The 20,799-nt window shown below is 42.8% G+C and overlaps 1 protein-coding gene across 3 annotated transcripts in view; it reads left to right on the forward strand.

Moving 5' to 3' along the window:
- The window catches only part of PTPN11 (protein tyrosine phosphatase, non-receptor type 11), a 71,061-nt gene that overhangs the window by 40,568 nt on the left and 9,694 nt on the right, over nt 1–20,799 (forward strand). For 2 of the 3 annotated variants that reach the window (XM_027862572.1, XM_027862582.1), the window contains exons 7-14: nt 4,299–4,395; nt 5,503–5,582; nt 5,719–5,877; nt 11,353–11,484; nt 14,222–14,388; nt 15,314–15,381; nt 15,793–15,944; nt 19,738–19,850. In XM_027862572.1, the coding sequence (XP_027718373.1) occupies nt 4,299–4,395; nt 5,503–5,582; nt 5,719–5,877; nt 11,353–11,484; nt 14,222–14,388; nt 15,314–15,381; nt 15,793–15,944; nt 19,738–19,850 (968 nt within the window). The remainder of the gene's footprint in view (nt 1–4,298; nt 4,396–5,502; nt 5,583–5,718; nt 5,878–11,352; nt 11,485–14,221; nt 14,389–15,313; nt 15,382–15,792; nt 15,945–19,737; nt 19,851–20,799) is intronic. The other variant, XM_027862592.1, reaches the window with a different exon arrangement.

Consider the following 20,799-nt stretch of genomic DNA (forward strand, 5'->3'; position numbering starts at 1 on the left):
TGACCGACAGTTCTGGCTCTCGCTGGGGCCCCCTTCTGTGACTGCTTGTTATAACTTGACTTAATGTGAGTCCTCGCTTCCTAATTAGATTGTAAGCTTCCTGAGGGAAGGACTGTTTCTTATCCTTCTCTACTTGAACACATGAGAGGTGCCCCAGAAATGCTTAGTAGGATCATGTGGGCCTTGTTTGTTGCCCTGATTTGCCCCTTAATAACCCTGCTGTTTGTCTAACGAGAGTCCCCTGAAATCCACGGTGCCAACAAAGGGATGGAGCCATGCAGTGTAATTTCTGGGAGCTGTTGCTGTCACAGTTCCCTGCCATCCTCTTGTGCACGGCAGTGTTTCCAGGAGGGAGAATCAGATAAAGAGTTTAGAGTTCCCTTGAGTAGAGGACAGTGCCATGGGAAAAACCTGAAGTTCCTTCATGTCAGGGTGAAAGCTTGGCTTTGGAGACATCCACATGGTTACCTCTGTTGTCATAATTATTCCAGGTATTGAAACCAGAGCGATGGCCTGTCAGACACACTTTCTCAGGGCCCCTTCCTTTTGGGCAGTAGTAGCAGCAGTGAGGAGTTGGGGAGGAGCCCCTCAAGTTTTTCTGGGGGGAGGGAGAGTGTGGCTTTATCTTTAATAATGAAATAGGGACGATTCAGTCCCCTGTGAATGGTCATTGCCATTAGTACTTTGGCTTGGCCAGTGAAGGACAGGCTGACCAGGAGAGACCAGTTGCCCTTGGGAGGCTGTCCCAGCGCACACGGTATCCTCCATTTGTTTGCCTTCCTGCCTCTCTCTGCTCTCCTCTCCTGGTTGCTCCGGTGGACAGCCCCTCCTAAATGCCTTTCCTGCAGGGGACTCTCCTTCAGCTTGTTTCTAGACCTCTTTAAGGGACAGTCATTATTTTGTAAGCCCTTTGGATCTGGGTCACATTCCCTTTTATGCTTTCAGCTCTCAGTTAGCCAAGGCCAAATGATCCGATTTGCAGATTCCTTTTTGCCCTTGTCTCCCCCTTTCTGCTCTTTCATGATTAACATCCCTGTTACCGGGTTCTTTGGAAGAGGGAGAGGGAGGGGTAGGAGAGAATACAAATAACGCATTGGAAGCAAGTAACATTTAACTGGACAGGTCATCAGTAACTTTTGTAAATGGAGAAAGAATGCAGTCCTACAAGGTTGCTGGCCTGAGTGAGAGTTTAAATAATTAGTATGAAAAATGCTCCTTGTATTCTCTTAATGCTAGGAATCCAGGAGCCCAGGAGCCATTCGGGTGGCTGCAGATCATCCAGGTGGCCTAAGGCATCAGAGCTGAAGGTCTTTGGAGGGGAGGGGGAGCATCTGAAAGTCAGGAATCCTTGATTTTCATGGTGTCACTTAGCTTCCGTCTGACTTTGGACACGCTGCCTTGTCTCTGCTCCACTTTTTCTGTATGGAAACGGAGATGCGTTATGTTAGATCATGTCTCAGGGGTGTGAAGAGGGCGGATTCATGTTTGCCAAGTACATTGAGATGCTCAGACGAGGGGAGATGAGGAAGAGCCCCGGTGTTACTCATTATTAGGCTCAGACGGCTGCCAGCCATCCAGTAATTAGATCCTCAGTGTGCTCATGGTGAAGGGTCCCTTGCCTGTCCTTTATATTGTCCTCTCAGGGGTAAAGGACAGTCTCAGACGGTGGCTTATTAGAATACACAGTGCGCATGCGAGAGGAGGGTGGTGGGGACCAGCCTGAATGCAGGACTGGCTGTAGAATTTCACCCGAACTGGGACTCAGTTTCCTTGTGTTTTGCTCTAGTATTCTCTGCAAGTATAATGAAGCTGTTTTGCCCTTCAGGTTGATGTCCTGAGGTAACAGAAGGTTGTTACTTGGCACCTCTTTGTTCGTTATCAACGTGCCTACTAGGGAACATAATAATAATAATGATCATAATAGCTAACATTTCTGTAGAGCTTACTGTGTGCCAGGCACTGTGCTAAGCACTTTCCAGTTATTATCTCATTATCCCTGGGAAGTAGGTACTATTATTATCCCCATTTTACAGACAAGGAAACAGAGGCAATCAGAGGTTAAGTGACGTGCCCAGTGCCCTACACCTACTGAGCGTCTGAGACCAGATATGAACTCAGGTCTTCCTGACTCCAGGCCCAGTGCTCTGTCTTCTGTGCCCCTCAGCTGCCCCAGTCTTCTCCAGGCTTTTCTCCTCTTCCTAGTCTTCCCCTTCTCCTTGGTTTCCCCAGCTCTTGGAAGCTTTGCCCCAGGTATTGCCACTGTTTCAGCTTCAAGGACTAGGTTATACCTTCAGTGGGCTGATGCTAACACAGATAGCCTCATGGGGAATATTTGAAGTGAAACTTGCCTTTTTAATTGCTCAAGTTTTGTTGTGGACCAAGGAGCTAATTGTTTTTGGCAAACCTTTGTGCTTTTATTTTTGCTTGTGTAGTGGCATTTGAAGTAATTGTTTTTTCTCATCCAGTTTTGAATTCATCTTTGAGCTCTGAGTCCCCAAGTCCAGAAGGAATCTTTTCTGTAATGTGGCAGTATTTGATTGTGAAAACTGGCCAAGAATTCCAGGGGGCAGTTGTGAGGCATTAAATGACCTTCAGTCCTTCATCTGGGGTTATTTTTGGATTTGAATGACCTTTTTGTTGTCAAACTTCTGCATTAAATGTACTCTCTTTTTGTTTCAAGTTTTAACCAGCCAGATGACTTGTGTCATGAGCTGTCTCTCAAGGTTGAATATTGCATTTGGAAACTAAGATTGAGATACCAATTCAAACTGAGGGTTTATACCTCTCTGAAATTCAAAGTAATAAAATGGGAATTTAATTATTACTATGTGAAGTGCAGCCTACTCTCTGTGGTGAAATTTCTTGGTGATGAACCACTTGGGTATTCTGAATTTGTTATTTTTTCTTCCCCCCTCTTTGTGTCTTTTACGTTGCTGATTTGACCATTTATAATTTGCTACTGTTTACTGTATCTTGGATTCAGTGGTACCCGATGAGGCGCATTTTGTCCTGCCTCCATTGAAACCCTCCTGGTGGCCTATCTTTAGCCCACCTTACTGTCCCTCTTCTGAGTTAGCCCCCTTCCTACCGAGTTGTCTTCTCTGCTTTCTAGTCTTTTTCTCATTGCAGGGCTGCCCCACTTCCTGGTACCCACTTTCTTGTCCCCTTTCTTGGGGGCCCCATTCCCTCCCTCCCTTTTTTCCTTCCTGGTCTCCTTTCCCAGAACTGTGCTTCACATCACATGGGCTTTGATGGTGTTACAGTTTCTCTGGCCTTTATGGCTCTCCCTCTTCTGTACGCAGCTAGAGAGGTCTCAGCCTGGAGTCAGGAAATCCGTCCTGAGTGTAAATCCAGCCTCAGACACTGTGCTAGCTAGTTGGGTGACCCTGGGCAAGTCACTTAAGCCCTGTGTACCCCAGTTTCCTCATCCGTAAAATGCGGCTAATAATAGCACCTACCTCCCAGGATTATGGTGAGAATCAAATGAGACAATAATTGTGAAACGCTTAACACATTGCCTGGTATATAGTAGGTGCTATATAACTGTCAGCTGTTATTATTTTTGTCCCCTTTGTCTACGCTCACCCCTCTGGGTTTGGGAAAGTCTCTGTGTGGGCATTCATTGATTATTTTTGGTGGGGTATATCTGGTAAAGATAGACATTAAAGGGCTAACAGTGAACTTAACCAGGCTCAGAAGGCACCAAGAAATAACTTATCCCTAACCCCAAAACATCAGAAACCATCTGTAATTATGTGAATGACAAAGGTTACAAAATGCTGCCCTCATAGAGTTTAGAGTCTGGTCATGCTACTGGAGACTTACCAAGAAGGTTTGAGGCGGGGAATTCCTGCGTTTTTTTGTGCTTGTGTGTGTGTCGATGCATGCACACCTTTTCTTTTCTGAGCTCCAGGGATTGATCTTGTTTGTATTTGTGTGCGTAGTGCATATTTACTGCTTAATAAATGTTTATGCTGTCTCTCTGTCTCTCTCTCTTCATCCCGCCCTTCCTCTCTCATTCCCTGATTTTTTCTTTTTTGGATACAATTTGTCTCCTACCTTCTCTGCTTCCCTGCCTACCTCTAATGTTCTTTGACTTTTCCTTCGGGTTTGTATGGCTAGGAACTGTAGGAAAAGAGGGGGGTAAGAATTAGAAACATGGAGACATGAGCCTGTAGTAGTGCCCATCACTTGTCTCACTTGTATTCTGCTTGTTTTTGTTGCCTGGATTTCCTAGCACAGGTAGTTCAGAAATAGTTCTTGAATTCCTAACACCAGTTACTCTCATTTTTATCCAGACTCTACAACAGCAGGAATGCAAGCTCCTATACAGCCGTAAAGAGGGTCAGCGGCCAGAGAATAAAAACAAAAACAGATATAAGAACATCTTGCCATGTAAGTATCAATAGGCTGCATTTCCCTTCGTCGTCACTTCCAACAATTTTACTTTCCCCGATAATGCTGGAGAGACAATGGCTTTGTGCCCATTTCACCAACCTAGAATCCTCAATCTCTTTTATTGTAGGCAGCATCTGTAACAACCAGTTTTAGTGGGAGACCAGACATTTGTTTGTTGTCCCGTGTCACTAACAGTATCATTGATCTGAGAACTGGAGAATCTTAGAGTTGGAGGGGTCTCATCAATTGTTTAGTTCAGACCCTATAAGAGCAAAGCTGAAGTTTGAGATCAAAATGTTAGATCATCTTGAGTATTTTATGTTGATGATAGATAAGAGATTTTAATTTTCGAACTCTGCTTAGAAGAGGATATTGGGAATGTTCCCAGGGGTAGCTTCCCCTTTAAAACAACAGATTCTGGTAGGGACAGGATTGTCTCTTGGGAGGAAGAAAGAGTGCTTCTGAAATCCAGAGAAGGGCCTGCCCAGGCTGGTACCAGCTCTGTTAAGGATGCCTTGGGGGGGTTTAGAGATAGATGTTGTACGTGTTGACTGCTGTCTTCTGGGACCTCCTCGTGGCATAGAAGTGACATGTTCTTGAGGGCCATGCCAGTGGAGCGCAAGTGCTGGCTGGTCCTTCCAAGATGGAAAGGCCCAGCAATGGACCATGTGCCTCTTAGTCCAAGGACCAGTCTAGTTCAGTTTGGCAACTCCTGCTGTTGACAAGGGCAGCTAGACTACAAGAGTGCTATAGCAAAACCTGGCAAGCTTTAGTAGTTTGGATTTTTACTAAGAATCAGGTTTAAAACAAATTTTTTTTGTTGAGATTTACAAAACCCAACTCAAGTCTCTCAGACTTTCTCTCTACTAAGTTGGTACTGTTTTATTTACTGCTCCTGATTTTTTTTTTAAACAAAGCACCTATGGCAGTTTGATGGGTGCACTTTCACTGTCCTTATTGGGACATTTTGGCATAATTTTTTATCTAGAGGAAAGATAATGTTGCTGGATTTTGGAATAACTGCTAGACAAACCAGGAAATCTTTGTGTAAGTTACTGAATTTTGTCAAAATGGTGTTAATGACTTTGTGGCATCTCTCTCTAGTTGATCATACCAGGGTTGTCCTGCATGATGGGGATCCAAATGAACCGGTTTCGGATTACATTAACGCAAATATTATCATGGTAAGCTCTGCATTTGTACTGTACAGTCCTGGCTATGGGCTGCCAATGTTGATATTTTTTCCTTCTTTCATCTAGAAAAATGACTTTTGGGTAGAATTCCCTTCATTGTTTAAGGCACATTTCTTTTGATTTCTAGCCTGAATTTGAGACCAAGTGCAACAATTCAAAGCCCAAAAAGAGTTATATTGCAACCCAAGGCTGTCTGCAGAACACAGTGAATGACTTCTGGAGAATGGTGTTCCAGGAGAATTCACGAGTTATTGTCATGACGACAAAAGAAGTGGAGAGAGGCAAGGTAGAGTATGAGATGGACTGCTGGATTATGGGAGAGCTGGGACCTTGGAGGCCGAGGGGGAGCAACCTCTGTGGTGTCAGGAGACTGTCCAGGGCCACCCAGTTAGCCCTTGGTGACGCAGCTGGGACTTGGGCACAGGCCCGTGGCTTCCTACTCCGTTAGTTTTTGCAATGCATCAGTTTTTTTGTTTGTTTTTATGATGCAATGTTTTGAGACTATTGGAAGGTTTAAATTGACCATGATGGGAGTGAGTCATCTTCTATAACAAACCTTAACTTGTATGGAACCTATCTCTTGATGAGAGAGATGGCATTTTTGGAGGATTACCTGATTCTGTCAGGCAGCTCCAGTTCCATTTAGTAATCACTGATCATACAAACAACCAACTGGAAGCTTTTCATTCAGCGAAGTTTCTGTGTTTTCATTACTATGTTTGAGTTAATTTTTTTTTTCCATTTTCAAAAACAATTCACTGGTTTACATCTGAATTTGCAGTTTTGTAGCAGTCATGTCTATACAAAACGTATTAAACCACTGCTGGGATAGAGGATATTTGGCCTCTGGATAAAAAGCCGCATTGTGCTTGCGCTTTTGTAGCAGGGGTAGTGGAGCCCACAGATCGCTGTTGGCATTCTTCAGATCATTTTTATATTAGGAGAGTAGAGAGCTAAAAGGTTACTTTTCTTTTTTTTTTTCTTGTAAAGTCCATTACATAAGTTTGCTACTTACAGCCTGGCATTAAAGACCTTTGTGATGAGGCTTATGTACAATGAAAATTTAACATCTTTCTCCCAAAGGGAACTGCGTGTCTTTAATTATCCTTGGATTTATTACGTGGAACACAGATTTGATTACTGCCAACCTTGAAGTGCTTTCATAAGTCAGAGAGCATGCTCTCTTCTGAGATTCCTGGGTCTGAAAGGGTGAGCCTGAGGCCTGGGGCTCCCTCCCTTGGGTTCTGCCCTTCATCGAGGCTCAGACCTGAGCGCCAGTGCAGGTTCCTGCCTTTTGTTGAGGCACATGCTGCTGTGAAGGGAAAATAGCGATGATGGCTTCAGAGTAGTCGGAATGGTCACCTGGGGCTCTGTCCCGAGAAGATTAGATGGCTGAGCTAGATCGTATTGCCTTAGCTGGATTTCAAGGGACTCTTCCCCACCCAGTGCCAGTGTGCTCCCAGCCATACTCCCTCTCCCCTTCTTTCTCTTTAGCCTTAGGATTAAGCTACCTGTACACTTTGGAAGCTCTTTTCCATATCCTCCCCACCCCACTTGTTGGCCTAGTGCATGGGCTGTGTGTGTTTTATTTTGAAATAACTTTGTGCTTCTATGAAAGAAAATAGAACCTTTCTGTGTCTTCATTTAAAAGCATGCAAACAAACATAACCCTGAATTTCAGCATTAATTTGCCAAGGGTCCCATTGGTATCTGGGAATCTGCCAAAGCCTGCTCTCCAGGGTCATGATTTTGTCTTCTCTCCTTCTGTAAAGCTCTCTGCTCTCAGGAGTGACCGGAAGCTGCTGCCGGAATTAATTGGCCAGTGACTGCACTGGATATAACCAGGAGTGGGAGAATGGTTTACTTGGGGAATATCAAAACCGTATTGAGTCTTTCAAAAATACACTGAGATCAGAACTGTGCTCAAGGGCAAGGCAGAGGTTTGAACTGAAAAGCCATAAGAAACAGAGCATATCAAGTCACCAATTCCCAGGGCTTCCATCAGCCCCTCGGCCCATCTTCTGCCTCCCTGCGCTAATTAAAAAATACATGAATCATGGAGCTCTTTAGGTGTTTATACTAGCTGTTGTTCTCTCAGTGACAGTTGTTTAACTGGAAATTACTGTGGCTCATAAATGCAGAAGACAGATTTCTCCTCCTGTAGTTTGGGCTTTGAGAGTTATAGGAAGTGTATTGGGGCTCAGGGTGGGGATGCCACAGGAAAAAGAAATAGTACAAGAAGGGAGCCCATTTCTAGCATGAATTGCCAACGATCAGGAGCACATCCCTTATTTAGCATAGAAGCTCTCCTTGTTGCCTGCAAGAAACACTTTTTTGGTGCCATCTTTTTCAATCTGCCTGTTATTGAAGCCGGCATCTGTGGGGAAGTTGGCCACCTCAGACTCCCAGATGTGGCTGAGGGAAGGGTCTCCTTGGTGGTGGCATATGTAGTAACTGCTGTATCCCTAAATTTACTGGAAGGTCTGGATGTGGAACAGTTCCTTCCTGTTTTAGTTTTTTGAAATATAGAGTGTAGGAGTTATTCACACTAGGGTTAGGCAAGGCACCGGAAGCATCTGGAGCAAAATTCTACGCTGATATGAAAATGTAGTAGACAATTTGAAAAGCCCATCTACTTCCACATTTTATATTCCCTTTCCCAACAAAGTGATAAGCAGGTTATGTTTGAAAAGAAGCTGAGCTGTTGCTGGGCGATTCTCTTACCCTGGTTAGTAAATCCCATTTTGTTTTCTTGGTATATTGAAAACATAAATGAGCATTGCACTCCTGTTTGAATGCTGGGTAATTATTATTACTATTATTATTATTATCCTTTTGTCTCTCTGCTCGGAGGAGGTATTCAGTTTAGGAAAACTATGCTAAAAAGCGACTTCCTCCATTCCCTCAGCCCAATTCAATTTTTCCTTATTATTTCTGTTAGTTTTTTTGTCCCTCTCCTCTCTCTCTCTCCCCTCATCCTTTTCCCAGTCCTTCAATTGTCGATGATCCTACAAGATTCTGTCACTGCCCTTCTCTTTTCACACACGTGCGCGCGCGCGCGCGCGCACACACACACACACACAGTCATCTCGTCCAATCCTGAGGCCTCAGTTATTATGCATGCTGATGACTCCCTAGCCTGTCTCTCCTCTAGGAGCTTTAGGCTTTTATTTACAATTGCCTGCTGGACAGCTACCCCTTAAAGCTGGTGTTCCCCAAACCTCGCCTTCCTTGATTAGGTCTTTACTCTAGTGATGGCAACACCCTTATTCCCAGTTCCTTGAACTCATAAGCAAGTCACTCTTGATGTACTCTTTTCCGTAGTTACTTAGTTGTCAAGTTTTGTCAGTTCTATGTTGTTTTCATTTTATTTTATAATTAACAAGTGCTTATTTTCTCTCCTTCCCACTTTCCTTCCCTCCCTCTCCTTTTTTAGAAGAAAAAAGAAAAAACTCTTGTAACAAATATTCATAATTAAGCAAAATAAATTTCTGCATTAGCCATGTCCAGGAATGTATGTCTTATTCTTCATCTTGGATCCGTTATGTCAGTGTCAGGAGGTGGGCAGCAGTTAGTCATCAGACCTCCAGGATGATGGCTGCTCATGGCACTGATCTGAGTTTTTAAGTCTTTTAAACTTGTTTGTCTTTACAGTATTGCTGTTATTGTATACATTGTTCTCTTGGTTCCACTTACTTCCCTTTGTATGGGTTCATATGGGTCTTCCCAGATGTCTCTGAAACTGTCGCCATCATTCTTAAGGTACAATATTACCTTAGAGACAACTAGGTGACTCAGTGGACAGAGCACTGGACCTGGAATCAGGAAGGCCTGAGTTCAAATCTAGCCTCAGACACTTAATATTTGTGTGACCCTGAGGAAGTTGCTTAACCGTTGCCTCAGGTTCCTGAGTTGTTAAAAAAAAAAAAATGAGGATAATAATGTCACCTACCTCCCAGGGTTATCATCAGGATCAAATAAGATAATGTTTGTAAAGCACTTAGCAAGGTGCCTGGCACATGGTAAGTGCTTAATAAATGCCTTTTCCCTTCCATTACATTAATATGTGGTAATTTGTTCAGTCATTCTCAGATTAATGAGCACCCTCTTTGTTTCCAGTTCTTTGCTTCTACAAAAAGAGTTGCTATAAATATTTTTGTCATAAAATGTATGGGAGAGGAGAGGCAGTGGACAGGGATGGGCAAGGGCTGCGATGTTGGAAGAAGAACCCTGAGGTAAAAAAGGGAAAAGGGCAACCTGCCATCTCTAATCTCCCATTTGGCTCTGTGGTTCAACTGTTCACTATAAAAAGGACATGCCTTGGGGTGAGTGACCCAGTCTGAGCTCAGAACTGCCTTGGGCCATGGTGAGGGCAGCCACTCGGCACTGAGCTGGTTTTGACGCAGGAGCCCAGCGGTATGGGCAGCGTGGAGGCCAGACAACTTGCTCCATTGTGTCCAGAGGGCAGGGGTGGGGTGGGGAGAAAGATGAGGGTGGTGATGATCACCGTCTCTTTTACCCACAAACTTAGCCATTTTTTCAATTCCCTCATTGGGCCCTTGAGAGGTAACTTCAGCATTTTCTGGAGCAGATTCATGAACACTTTTATGAATACTTTCATGAATACTTTCCTCCTTTTTGTGGATATAAGCTTGCCTGTATGGTGCCTCTCTTTTTACCTCTACTGCACATAGCCACTGACATGCATGGTTGCCAATGCAAGTGTGAAAATGAGATTACTAATAAAATCATGGGAATGCTTGAAGTTATGAAAATTAAATGTGGAAATGTTGAGGATTGCTTGTACAGTTTATTGACTTTTGAGGCATAGTTCCAAATTGCTTTCCTAAATGGCTAGACCTACATATAGCTCTACCAACAGTATATTAGTGTGCCTGTCTTCCTACAGCTTCTCCAGCAATGATCATTTTCCTTTTTTTTTTCCACCTTTGTAAGTCTGATGTGTGTGTGAGGTAGAACTTCAGAGTTGCTTTAATTCACATTGTTAAAATTATTAGTTATTTGGAGCATTTTTTATATGACTTGATAGCTTGGATGTCGTCTTTGAGAACTTCCTATTTATATCCTTTGACCACTCATCAGTTGGGGAATGGCTCTTATTTTTTTTACTTTTTTATAAATTTGAATTAGTTCCTTATGTATCTTGGAAATGAGACCTTTATCAGAGGTCTTTGTCTGAAACATTTCTCTTATCCATCTTCTTTCTAGATGACCACAGCCACCCTAGTTCAGATTCACACTTCTTTTTTTACCTAGACTATACTTCTAATTGGCTTCCCTGTTTCCACTCTATCCCTTCTCCAACCCATCCTTCACATCTCTGACAGAGTAATTTTCCTAATACATTACTCTGATCATCAGTCCACTGTTCCCAAAACCTTTGATGGCTCCTTTTTGCCTGCTGAATAAATTAAAATTCTTGATCTTGGCGTTCAGATCTTGTCACATCCAATTCTAATCTACTGCTTCTTTTCATGAATGTGACTTGTTCAGTGTGCCCTCCTTTCCCTCCTCATTTACTCTCTCAGCAGCTTGTTTCTAGCAGATAAAGAGGAATTTGCTTCCCTTTGAAAAGTTTTTTTTCTTTTTTAATGGTGTTAAGATGCCAAAGTTGGGTCTTGATTTGTCTTAGTAGCTTCAGCTAGATAACCATTAAGTGAGACTTCAAGATATGTTTTCTGAATATTTAGATTTTTACTTAACAATTCATAGGGACTAATTAATTTTTGATTCTTTCCAGAGTAAATGTGTCAAATACTGGCCCGATGAATATGCCCTAAAGGAGTATGGGGCTATGCGTGTTAGAAACGTCAAAGAAAGCGCTGCCCATGACTATACGCTAAGAGAGCTTAAGCTCTCTAAGGTTGGACAAGTAAGTACATGGATATACTTTAGGGTCTTTGGTGGCTGTTGATGGGGGAATTTGTGGGTGAGCCACGTGGAGTAAAGTGAAGGGTTTCTGGAAAGACTTATGTGAACTGATGATGAGTGAAATAGGCAGAACCAGAAGAACATTGTACACAGTAACAGCCACGTTGTGCGATGACTGTCTTTGATAGACTTAGCCCTTCTCAGCAATGCAAGGATCTAAGACTGCTCCAAAAGACTCACAATGGAAAATGCTATCCACATCCAGAGAAAGAACCTTGGAGTCTGAATGCAGATGGAAGCTGCTGTTTGCTCTCCTTTTCTTTTGTTGTTTTGTTTTGTTTCTTCTTTCTCGTGCTTCCTCCTGTTTTAATTCTTTACATCATGACTAATGTGAAAATATGTTTAATATGAATGTGTAAGTAGAGCCTATATCAAATTGCATGCTGTCTTGGGGATGGGGGGGAGGAAAGAGAGGGGGAGAAAATTTAAAACTCAAAATCTTATGGAAGTGAATGTTGAAAACTAAAAATAAATAAACTAATTAAAAAAATAAAGTGAAGGGTTTCCTGACACACTGTCCTTCTGTTGGAGGATCAGATCCAAATTGAATGATTTTGGTTTACGTTTAAACCTTATATGACCTGTACAACCAGACTTCCATGGAGCGCTTTGGATATGATGATTTAGCTTACTGAAGAAGCAAAGGCATTTGGGGAGGCTGTTTGCTTTGTTTTGGGGTAGAAATGAGAGGGAAATTCAGTGTGGGCTAGCTAGAGAATGCAGGTTCAGTTTTTTGCTAGCAGCCAGTCTCTGCCAGTCTTGATGTTATCTTATGTCTCTCAGCTGCAGATGGGACAAAAGCCTTGTTTTTACCATAGACAGATGTAGTTTTTCCTCCCTCAGCATTAGCAACGTTGTTATCTCACCTGGTGTACAGCACTTCTGAGTTTTTCTAGGTGCTTTCATTTATGTTATCACATTGCATTTCTATTGAAGGTGAAGTTACTCAGGCAATGAGGAGACTGAAGTTCAGAGGCCCCCATTGTGGTTTGTGGTATCTGTCCTATTATTGCCTCATGAAGGTGGAGGGAGGAGATCAAAGGTCTGACTTACCTCAGTCATTTGAATTGGACTCAGAGGCTGAGGAACTGGATTCACATCTCTGCTTTGTTATTTGTAACCAGTGACCTTGCCAAGAGTCATTTAGCCTAAACTTTTTAGTCTGTAAAATGAGGAGTTTAGACAAAATCATCTCCAAGGTCTTTTTATGACAACTATTGAGTGGCCTAAAATAGACCACACTCGATTCAACTCAACCAACATTTGTTGAATACCTGCTGCGTGTAAGGCTGAGGCAGTGGGACGTCACTGGTAGCATGCTGGCCTGGAGATCAGAAAGACCTGCGGCTGTGTCCTACTCAGACACCTAGCTGTGTGACTCTGGGGAAGACGCTTACCAGCTTTGCTCTCGGTCAGATATAGGTTATAATTTTTCACTGGTGGACGGAATGTCCAGATTGGGTTTTTTCCACCTTGACAGAAATCGCAGATACTTCTTTTTTACCTACAGTATATTCAAGGCAAAGTGCTGGAGACCAGGGATTCAAAGATGAGGATCGCATATGTCAAGGAACTGTTAGTCTGATGGGAGGAAGGACAAATGCACAAATCGTCATACCTCAGTTCCTTATGTGGGGCTGGACTCGATGACCTCTCAGGTCCCTTCCAGTTTAAATTTGTGCCTTGGGACATGATGAAGAGTAAGATGAGGACAGAGAGGTCTAGATAAAGTGCTGTTTACTAGTGGCTTCTGCTTCCCCTTCCCCTTGATTTCCTTATGCTGGGCACATGTGTTGTATCCACCCAGGAGAAAACAAGCTTCTTGAGGGCCAGGACCGGTTCAGTCTTGTCTTTCTATCTCCTATGCCTAGCGCGGTTCCTCACACATAATAGATGTTTAATAAATGCTTGTGAACTGAATAAGAAATATGAGGAGAGAGAAAATTTGTAGTGTGGACTTCGTGGAGGAAGTGGTGGATGTTTTAGGCCTTGAAAGAAGAGAAAGAGATCAACAGAGAGAGTTGGAGGGGAGACCACTCCTCCTTATGGAGAGGTTGAAGACACCTTAGTTCAGGTCCAGTTTGGCTGTAACTTAGGACATGTTAATGGCTGATATGAGGTAAGGGTGAGCAGGGAATTTGGAGACAGCTGTGCCAGGCTTTGAATGCTAGAACCAAGAGTCTGTAGTTTATTCAGCACTTACATTTATATAGTGCTTTAAGACTGACAGAACGTTTTCCATCGGTTATTTCCATAGGTATGTTTAGATTCCTGGCTCAGAGCTGATCAAATGAGGAAATGCAGGCAAAAAGCTTCCACACCTCCTCTTCCTTAGTCCAGTGTCCATGTCAGGAGCCCATATGGCTTCTACTTAGAGACTTCCTGGGTTGGGGGAGGGGGGGCTACCTTATTCTAAAAGATGAATTACCCAAGTAAGCAAAGCTTACCCATAAAAATTATGACTGTTGTATGAAGTTGACTTTAAAAGGACTGGGCCCAAGTCCAGCTACAGAAAAAAAAAGTCTTAAAAGGTTCCAGAGATGGTAACTTCAGCTCTTTGTGTGGAATTTGGTTGTTTTTAAATGCTGGTTTCTTTGGATCATTTAGTATCTCTGATTATTCCTGATTTAGGGAAGTTCTCCCCCTTGGAGTATTTAATTCTTTCCTGCTGCTTCTTGGCTCTACTTCAGGGGAACACGGAGAGAACAGTATGGCAGTATCATTTTAGAACCTGGCCCGATCACGGCGTGCCCACTGATCCTGGGGGTGTTCTGGACTTTTTAGAAGAGGTCCATCACAAGCAGGAGAGCATTCCTGATGCAGGCCCTGTGGTGGTGCATTGCAGGTAATCATCCAGATCATGGCTGAGCTTTGGTGTGGTTCTGGGTAGAGAGAGTCTTAGTTTCCCAAAGCAGGGGGATGCATGCTGCCTGCTCCCCCATTTCCCACCTCCTAACTCTTAGAGGAAAACATGAGTATTTGTAGGAAATCTGGATAAACAGTATAAGAAAAGGACATTTGTCACCTGTGAACATGTTCCTTACTGAGTCCTCAAGACTGTAGTGTCAGTCAGCAAATATTTCTTAAATGGGTGTTGTAAGCAGAGGGCCAAAGCTGCGGTTGGGTGTGGTATTGCAATGATAAAAGAAGGATAAGACACAATCCCCGGCTTGAAGGAGTTTATGATCTTGTTCGATTTTCTTTTTGTGTGTGTGTAGGATTTTAGACTCTGATTTGGTTGTGGTTCTGCTCTCTTTTAACATGGAGAGAAGAGATTTTTTCCCCCTCAAGCTACTTACTGTTGATTGCTTTAAATAGACACAGATCACTTCCCATTCAGGGCTTTGGTGGGAGCTGTGATCTCATGCCTCATGCCTTCACACTGGTGCCCACAAATGTATCATGCCCCACATTTGGGGGAAGCTGTGTGTGTCAGGAGGAGACTTTATTTTTGTATATTACATTTGCAAAGTGGGCAAGTAGATGTGTGGGAGGCCACTTAACTTTAGTTATTTGTACAACTTAATTAAAATATGCCTTGTTAAAAATAAACCCCCTCCTCCGACATTTGGTCTATTATCAGTATTGTTATCTTGAACACCTCCCCAGCACAATGTGTGTGTGTGTGTGTGCACACAACACACACACACACACACACACACACACACACACACACACACACACACACACAGGAAATCAGATCCATCCCTTGAAGGGCTTTGCTGTGACTGGAAGAAAAATGAACAGTTTTTTGTTTTCTTCACCCACAGTGCTGGGATCGGCAGGACAGGAACTTTCATTGTGATTGACATCCTTATTGACATTATCAGAGAGAAAGGTAAGTCGGCTGCAGGCTCATATTTATGTTTTCATATTTATTGGGGGGAGAGAACAAGTGACCCCATCTGTAGGAGAAATGGATTTAAATGGGACCACCAAACTTGTATCTTTCCAGAGCAGTTCTAGCTGGTGTAGGAGCACCAGATGTAGTGGGCAAAGTTGGCAACTGGAAATTGAACTGAAGAGCTATGTCCCTTCGGGCTGAGTCCTTTAATGGCTGCCCACATACTGTTTTGTGGGATGTGGAAATGAATGATTCTTGGCTGTGTGAATCCTTGGGGACCAGTGCTATCAGTGGAAAGCCTTTCCTGCTCATCGATCAAAGCTGAGTGACAGTTGTGTGTGCGCAGAGGCCTTGTATGGTCTGTGAGACAACACAGGGTCAGCACTGCTGTTTGTTTTCTTCTAGGTGTGGATTGTGACATTGATGTTCCCAAGACCATTCAGATGGTGAGATCCCAGAGGTCAGGGATGGTCCAGACAGAAGCCCAGTACAGATTTATCTACATGGCCGTGCAGCATTATATTGAGACGCTACAGCGCAGAATTGAGGAGGAGCAGGTACAGTGGTTGCATAAGTTTGCAAGTAGCCTTCATGCTACATTTTCTCATTGGATCTGAAATGATTTAAGTAGAGGACAGCTCCAGCCTGGGGTACCTTCTGTCCTTTGCAGGCCCTTCTTCATGCCCCAAGTGTGTCAGTGGCCATCTACATTCACCTCCTGTTGAGTAAGGAGCCAGTGCCCAATAGGAGGGTCCTCTGATGGAGCAGGGGTGAAAGACTCATGGAACACGAGAGTGACCCTCACACACATTAGGAGCTTTAATGTACTTGCCATTTGACCTCCTAGAAGGAAGAATGACAAGGAAATGACTGGCTCTAGTTTTCCTCGGATTGTGCAGTGAGCTGATGGACGAGCTAAGCTTAGAATTCAGAGCCCCTAAGCTTTTGGACCCTTACCGTAACCCCAAAGCTTATTCTTCGATTTCCGTTTCTTAGTCTGAATTTGGTCACTTTGATGATGCCCAGGCTTTGGGGTGGCCAGTTTTTAGTGCTGTCGGGTAGCTGGAAGCGGTGAAGTTTCCGTTTTCAGTAAGATCTGGGTAATGAAGAAGAATGTGAAATTGGAGTCTCTGCGTCCAAAAACTGTTCATATTGGACACAAAGCTGAGCTAATTAGGAGTGTGCTGAGATAAGGCAAGGAAGTAGAATGTTTTTTTTTCCTAGTGGCATAGCTCTTGCTGCTGCTGAAATCTTGTCTAAACATCAAAGTGGTTCATTGGTATTGCTGTGATTGCCTTCCAAAGATCTAGGCCATGGCCTGAAGCTTTCCTTAGAGTAGTAATGGGCCCTGCATGTGACGATTTCTAGTTCAACGGAGTAGCTGCCGCATTGCCTGGGCTCAGTTAGCCAGAACACAAGGCCTGTTTGTTGGGAATAGATCTTGGTCTTCACTCTGTTTGCTTGCCAGGATCTTATGTGGCACCTATGAAATACTGTGTGGTTAACATGTCAACAAAGGCCAACTTGGGGACTTTTTAACGTTTATGTTTTTTAAGCTCTTGGTTCCTTAAGCCTGTATTTTAAATTGTGTGGATAGATCAGCACAAGTTGGGAGAGTTGAGGTGCTTATGTTGTTGGGAGGGCAGGGCTTCTGAAAAGTGGTACAAATTCTTGTTTTGATGAATCTGGGGACTCTTCTTTCCTAGAACCTCAGTTCTGTTTTAATTGGTTTTCAAATTCCTAACTGTTTGAAGTGCTAGGTTGGAGTGGATGATGTTTTTTTTTTTTTCCTACTCAGAAGAAAAAAATCAATTTAATTTAGTTATATATATATGTATATATATATATATATATATATATATTTTAAAGCGTAAACTTCTTGAAATCAGGGGCTATTTTATTTCATCCTCTGTTGAATTGAACTGAATGCAAGGCCTCTGCTGTAGCTACCTTATAACTTAGTTATCATTTGTCTTTGTTTCTTGACATTTGGACATGTAGCGTTTTGGACAACTTTTTCAGTCATTTTTTAATGTGGACATGAGGTTTTCATTTTCTTTTTTCTGACTGTGCGGAGACTCAGGTTGGTGGCTTCTTGGGGGCAGGGAGTGAGAACAAGCAAGAGAAAACCTGGACTGTGATTTTCTTTTGAAGAGTTAAAGATTAAAGAACCTGGAGTTACTTCACATAGAAACACATCTATCTATCTCTCTATGTAGCTGTGTGTGTGTGAGTGTGTGTATGTGTGTACACACACATACAGAGATATATTACATATTTGTATATATGGAGCAGTGGGGAGAGAGAGAATGAGAGAGAGAGAGAGCGAGCAAGAACTCTCTGTCTCTGCATCTATATTACCAGATGATTTCAGAGCCTTGCAATTGTCCCTTTTCCTAACCAGCTGAAAGTCTTGGCTACAAAACAGTTGGTGAGGCAATTGGATTCATATAGATTTTTAAAAGTCTTGGAAATCTTGCTGTCAGTGAAATCTGGTGGAGGGAAGAATCAGTTTCAGGTTGCTTTTTAGTCTCCCAAAGCACATTCCTCCCTGAAGCTCTTATGGAAAAATTTAAAATTTCATCCGGAATTTTTCTCAGTGCTTCAGGCAGCCAGTGAGACAGAAGGGCTCCATTTAGCTGTCAGAGTCCCCAAGGAGCCAAGCCAGCTCCCCATCAATCAGCTCCACCCGTGGTTGTCCTCAAGTTGCTACAAAAGTCCCAGGAAGCTATGCAGTCAGAGCTCTGGATTCTTTGAGTCACTGTGGTCATTCCTAAACCACTTGTATTCCTCTTAATTCGAAAAATTGCCCTCTTTTTACAGTTACTGCAATGCAAAAAGGGTTCCTCTTGGTCTTGAGGAAAGAATTAATAAGAAGAGTTCATTTGGTAGGTTTTTATATAGTCTACCTTTTCTAGAAGAGTTCATATCAGGCAGGCTGAGGTTTCAGTGCTAAAATTGATGGACTTTGAGGTTCTTGGGTTATTTGTGTGCAAGTTACTCCTAAATAGACTTGAGCGAATATAAGCAAGGGAATTTAATTTGTTGGTTTGTTGGTAACGTATGTTGAAGTATGCCACTCTTTGTATACAAAGATGGTGCCATTCGTCACCCACAGAGTGTAATCTTTCAGCCATTTATACATCTAGTGGTTGTGCTGGATATTAATCCATTAAAATCTCTCCCTTGAGTGTGCCTCATAACCAATGACTGACATATTTGCAAGGTAGATAGCTAGAACTAGTCAGGCCTGGACTGTGGCCATTGAGAGGACTGAAGTCCAACCCCAACCCTGACCCATGAGGGGATTTAACCTGTGGCCATTGCTTCCATTGGATTCTCTCCTTACTAATGTTGGTCCATAGTGTGCCCTTAGGCACCTATATCCCTGCTGCCTGTAAAATGAACATGTGGCTGCCTCTCATTTAAATGATGGTCAGTGCTATTTGGGCTAAGGGTTACTTTATAATTAGGGCAAAAATGCTACAAATCCTAGATAGCGAATGTTTCTTTGAGACTGCCCCCAGCTTGAAAGATACATTGCATGATGATATAGATATTTGATGAGGTCGGAAGTCCTGATTCAATGGTATCGGCATAAATGGGGAGGGATTCTTAACTGATCTCTGTTTTAGAGCTGTGTTTCATTTTCAGGTGAGTGAGGTGCAATTTATTTCGTTTAGAGCTTTGCCACCCTTGTGGCTCAGCTTGTGTGTGAGTCGGGGTGACGTGCTTACTGGGAGATTTTTCAGAACCAGCTTTGTGGCATTGAGGGGTCCAAAGGGCCCCTCACTGAGTAAGGAACAGTGTGGAGGGGACACCATCAGGTGTCTGTGTGGCCCTGCTGCCTCTCCTTCTGTCAGTGAGCCATTTCCCAGGGGTTCCTTCCTTCTGCAGTGCTCAGGCTGGGGCTGCTGGGACTGTGGGGACATTTCTGCTGGGGTTCATTCAGTCTTCTCCTGGAATCTCTTCTGATTGCATACCTGGGGCTCACAAAGCTGTGTTGCAGAAGAGCCATGAAATGGTGAGTATGGGAATGCTTCCCTTCCTTAGGCAAGAGGTTTGGTCTGAGCCGGGCTGAAGTTATTACACATAATTTCGTCTTGCTCTAAAATTCTATAGACTTGAAAGGGCACTTTTGACCCTAGGAAAGGTTCAGATTGTATATTGTAGTTGGAAAGATAAATTCTTATCCATTCAGGCTTCTGACAGTGTCTTAGTGCTTCCTGAATGTTCACCAGTTGTTTGACCACCTAAAGAACAAGCTTTTAGGCTCCTTCATTAAAATGTCTTCTTTTTTCAGGCCTTCCTGAAACTTAAAATGTTTCATCTTTGCTCTTTGGTTTTCAGAAAAGCAAGAGAAAAGGGCATGAATATACAAACATTAAATATTCCCTAGCGGACCAGACAAGTGGAGATCAGAGTCCTCTCCCACCCTGCACCCCGACTCCAACCTGTCCAGAGTAAGTAGTGGGGAGGGAATTGGGTTTTTTTTTTTTTCTGAAAATCCTTCTGCAGAATGGCTCTTTTTGCAGCTCAAGACTTCCATTGATGTGGCTAATCAGCCAGCTAATAATGTCCATTAGCAATTAGCAGATTCGTAGCTTGTGCCTTGTTAATACTTCTCAAAGCCTTAGCTGGTTTATTTAACTGATGGCTGGCTGGCTGGCTGGCTGTTGCCTTCCCTAGAGGTTATTAATATATCAAAGCCATGTTTGTTGAGCCTAGCAAAGTACCAAATTAGGTTTATATATCTTTTTGTTCCCAAAGCTAGTGGTTGCTGGTTATCTATCCCTCCCCTTTACTTTTTTTGGGGGGAGGGGAGAAGATTTTTGGAAACCAGTTAAATAAGTGAGCCCTTAGCTTGTCACCGTAGAGTTGAGCTACATATTTGCTACTAGTTGATAGAGATGAGTTTTGGGACCTTGTTCACAAAATGTAATTTGTAGACACTTATCAGATCAATTCTGTGAACAGCCACAAGAAGCTTACATTACTGGTCCCTTTGGTGAACATTTGCCTCTCTAGGTTAATTTTCACAAGCCTCCTGTTGGCTCGTTCCTACTGGTTCACATTTTCAAATCCGTTCTGCCTTTGGCTTCTCATGTGTTTATTTGTTTGTTTGTTTGTTTAGTCATTCATTTGTATGTTTATCTGTCTATTTATTTGTTTGCCCATTTATTTATTTGTCTATTTATTTACTCATTTATTTATTTTAAACTTGACAACTCAACAAAAACAAATATTGAAATACTCACAGAACAAAATTAATTGCTATAAAACCACAAACTCCATTAGTTATGATTTGTTTTTTAAGAGTGTGTATTAACTTCAAGAAAAACAACAACAAATCTTGTTTGCCTTTGTTCCCCCTTTGATCTTTTATTTCTGTATTTTTTTCTGTATTTTGTT

This window comes from Vombatus ursinus, unplaced genomic scaffold (genome assembly GCF_900497805.2).
Source record: "Vombatus ursinus unplaced genomic scaffold, bare-nosed wombat genome assembly UNPS02001287.1, whole genome shotgun sequence".
Lineage (NCBI taxonomy): Eukaryota > Metazoa > Chordata > Mammalia > Diprotodontia > Vombatidae > Vombatus > Vombatus ursinus.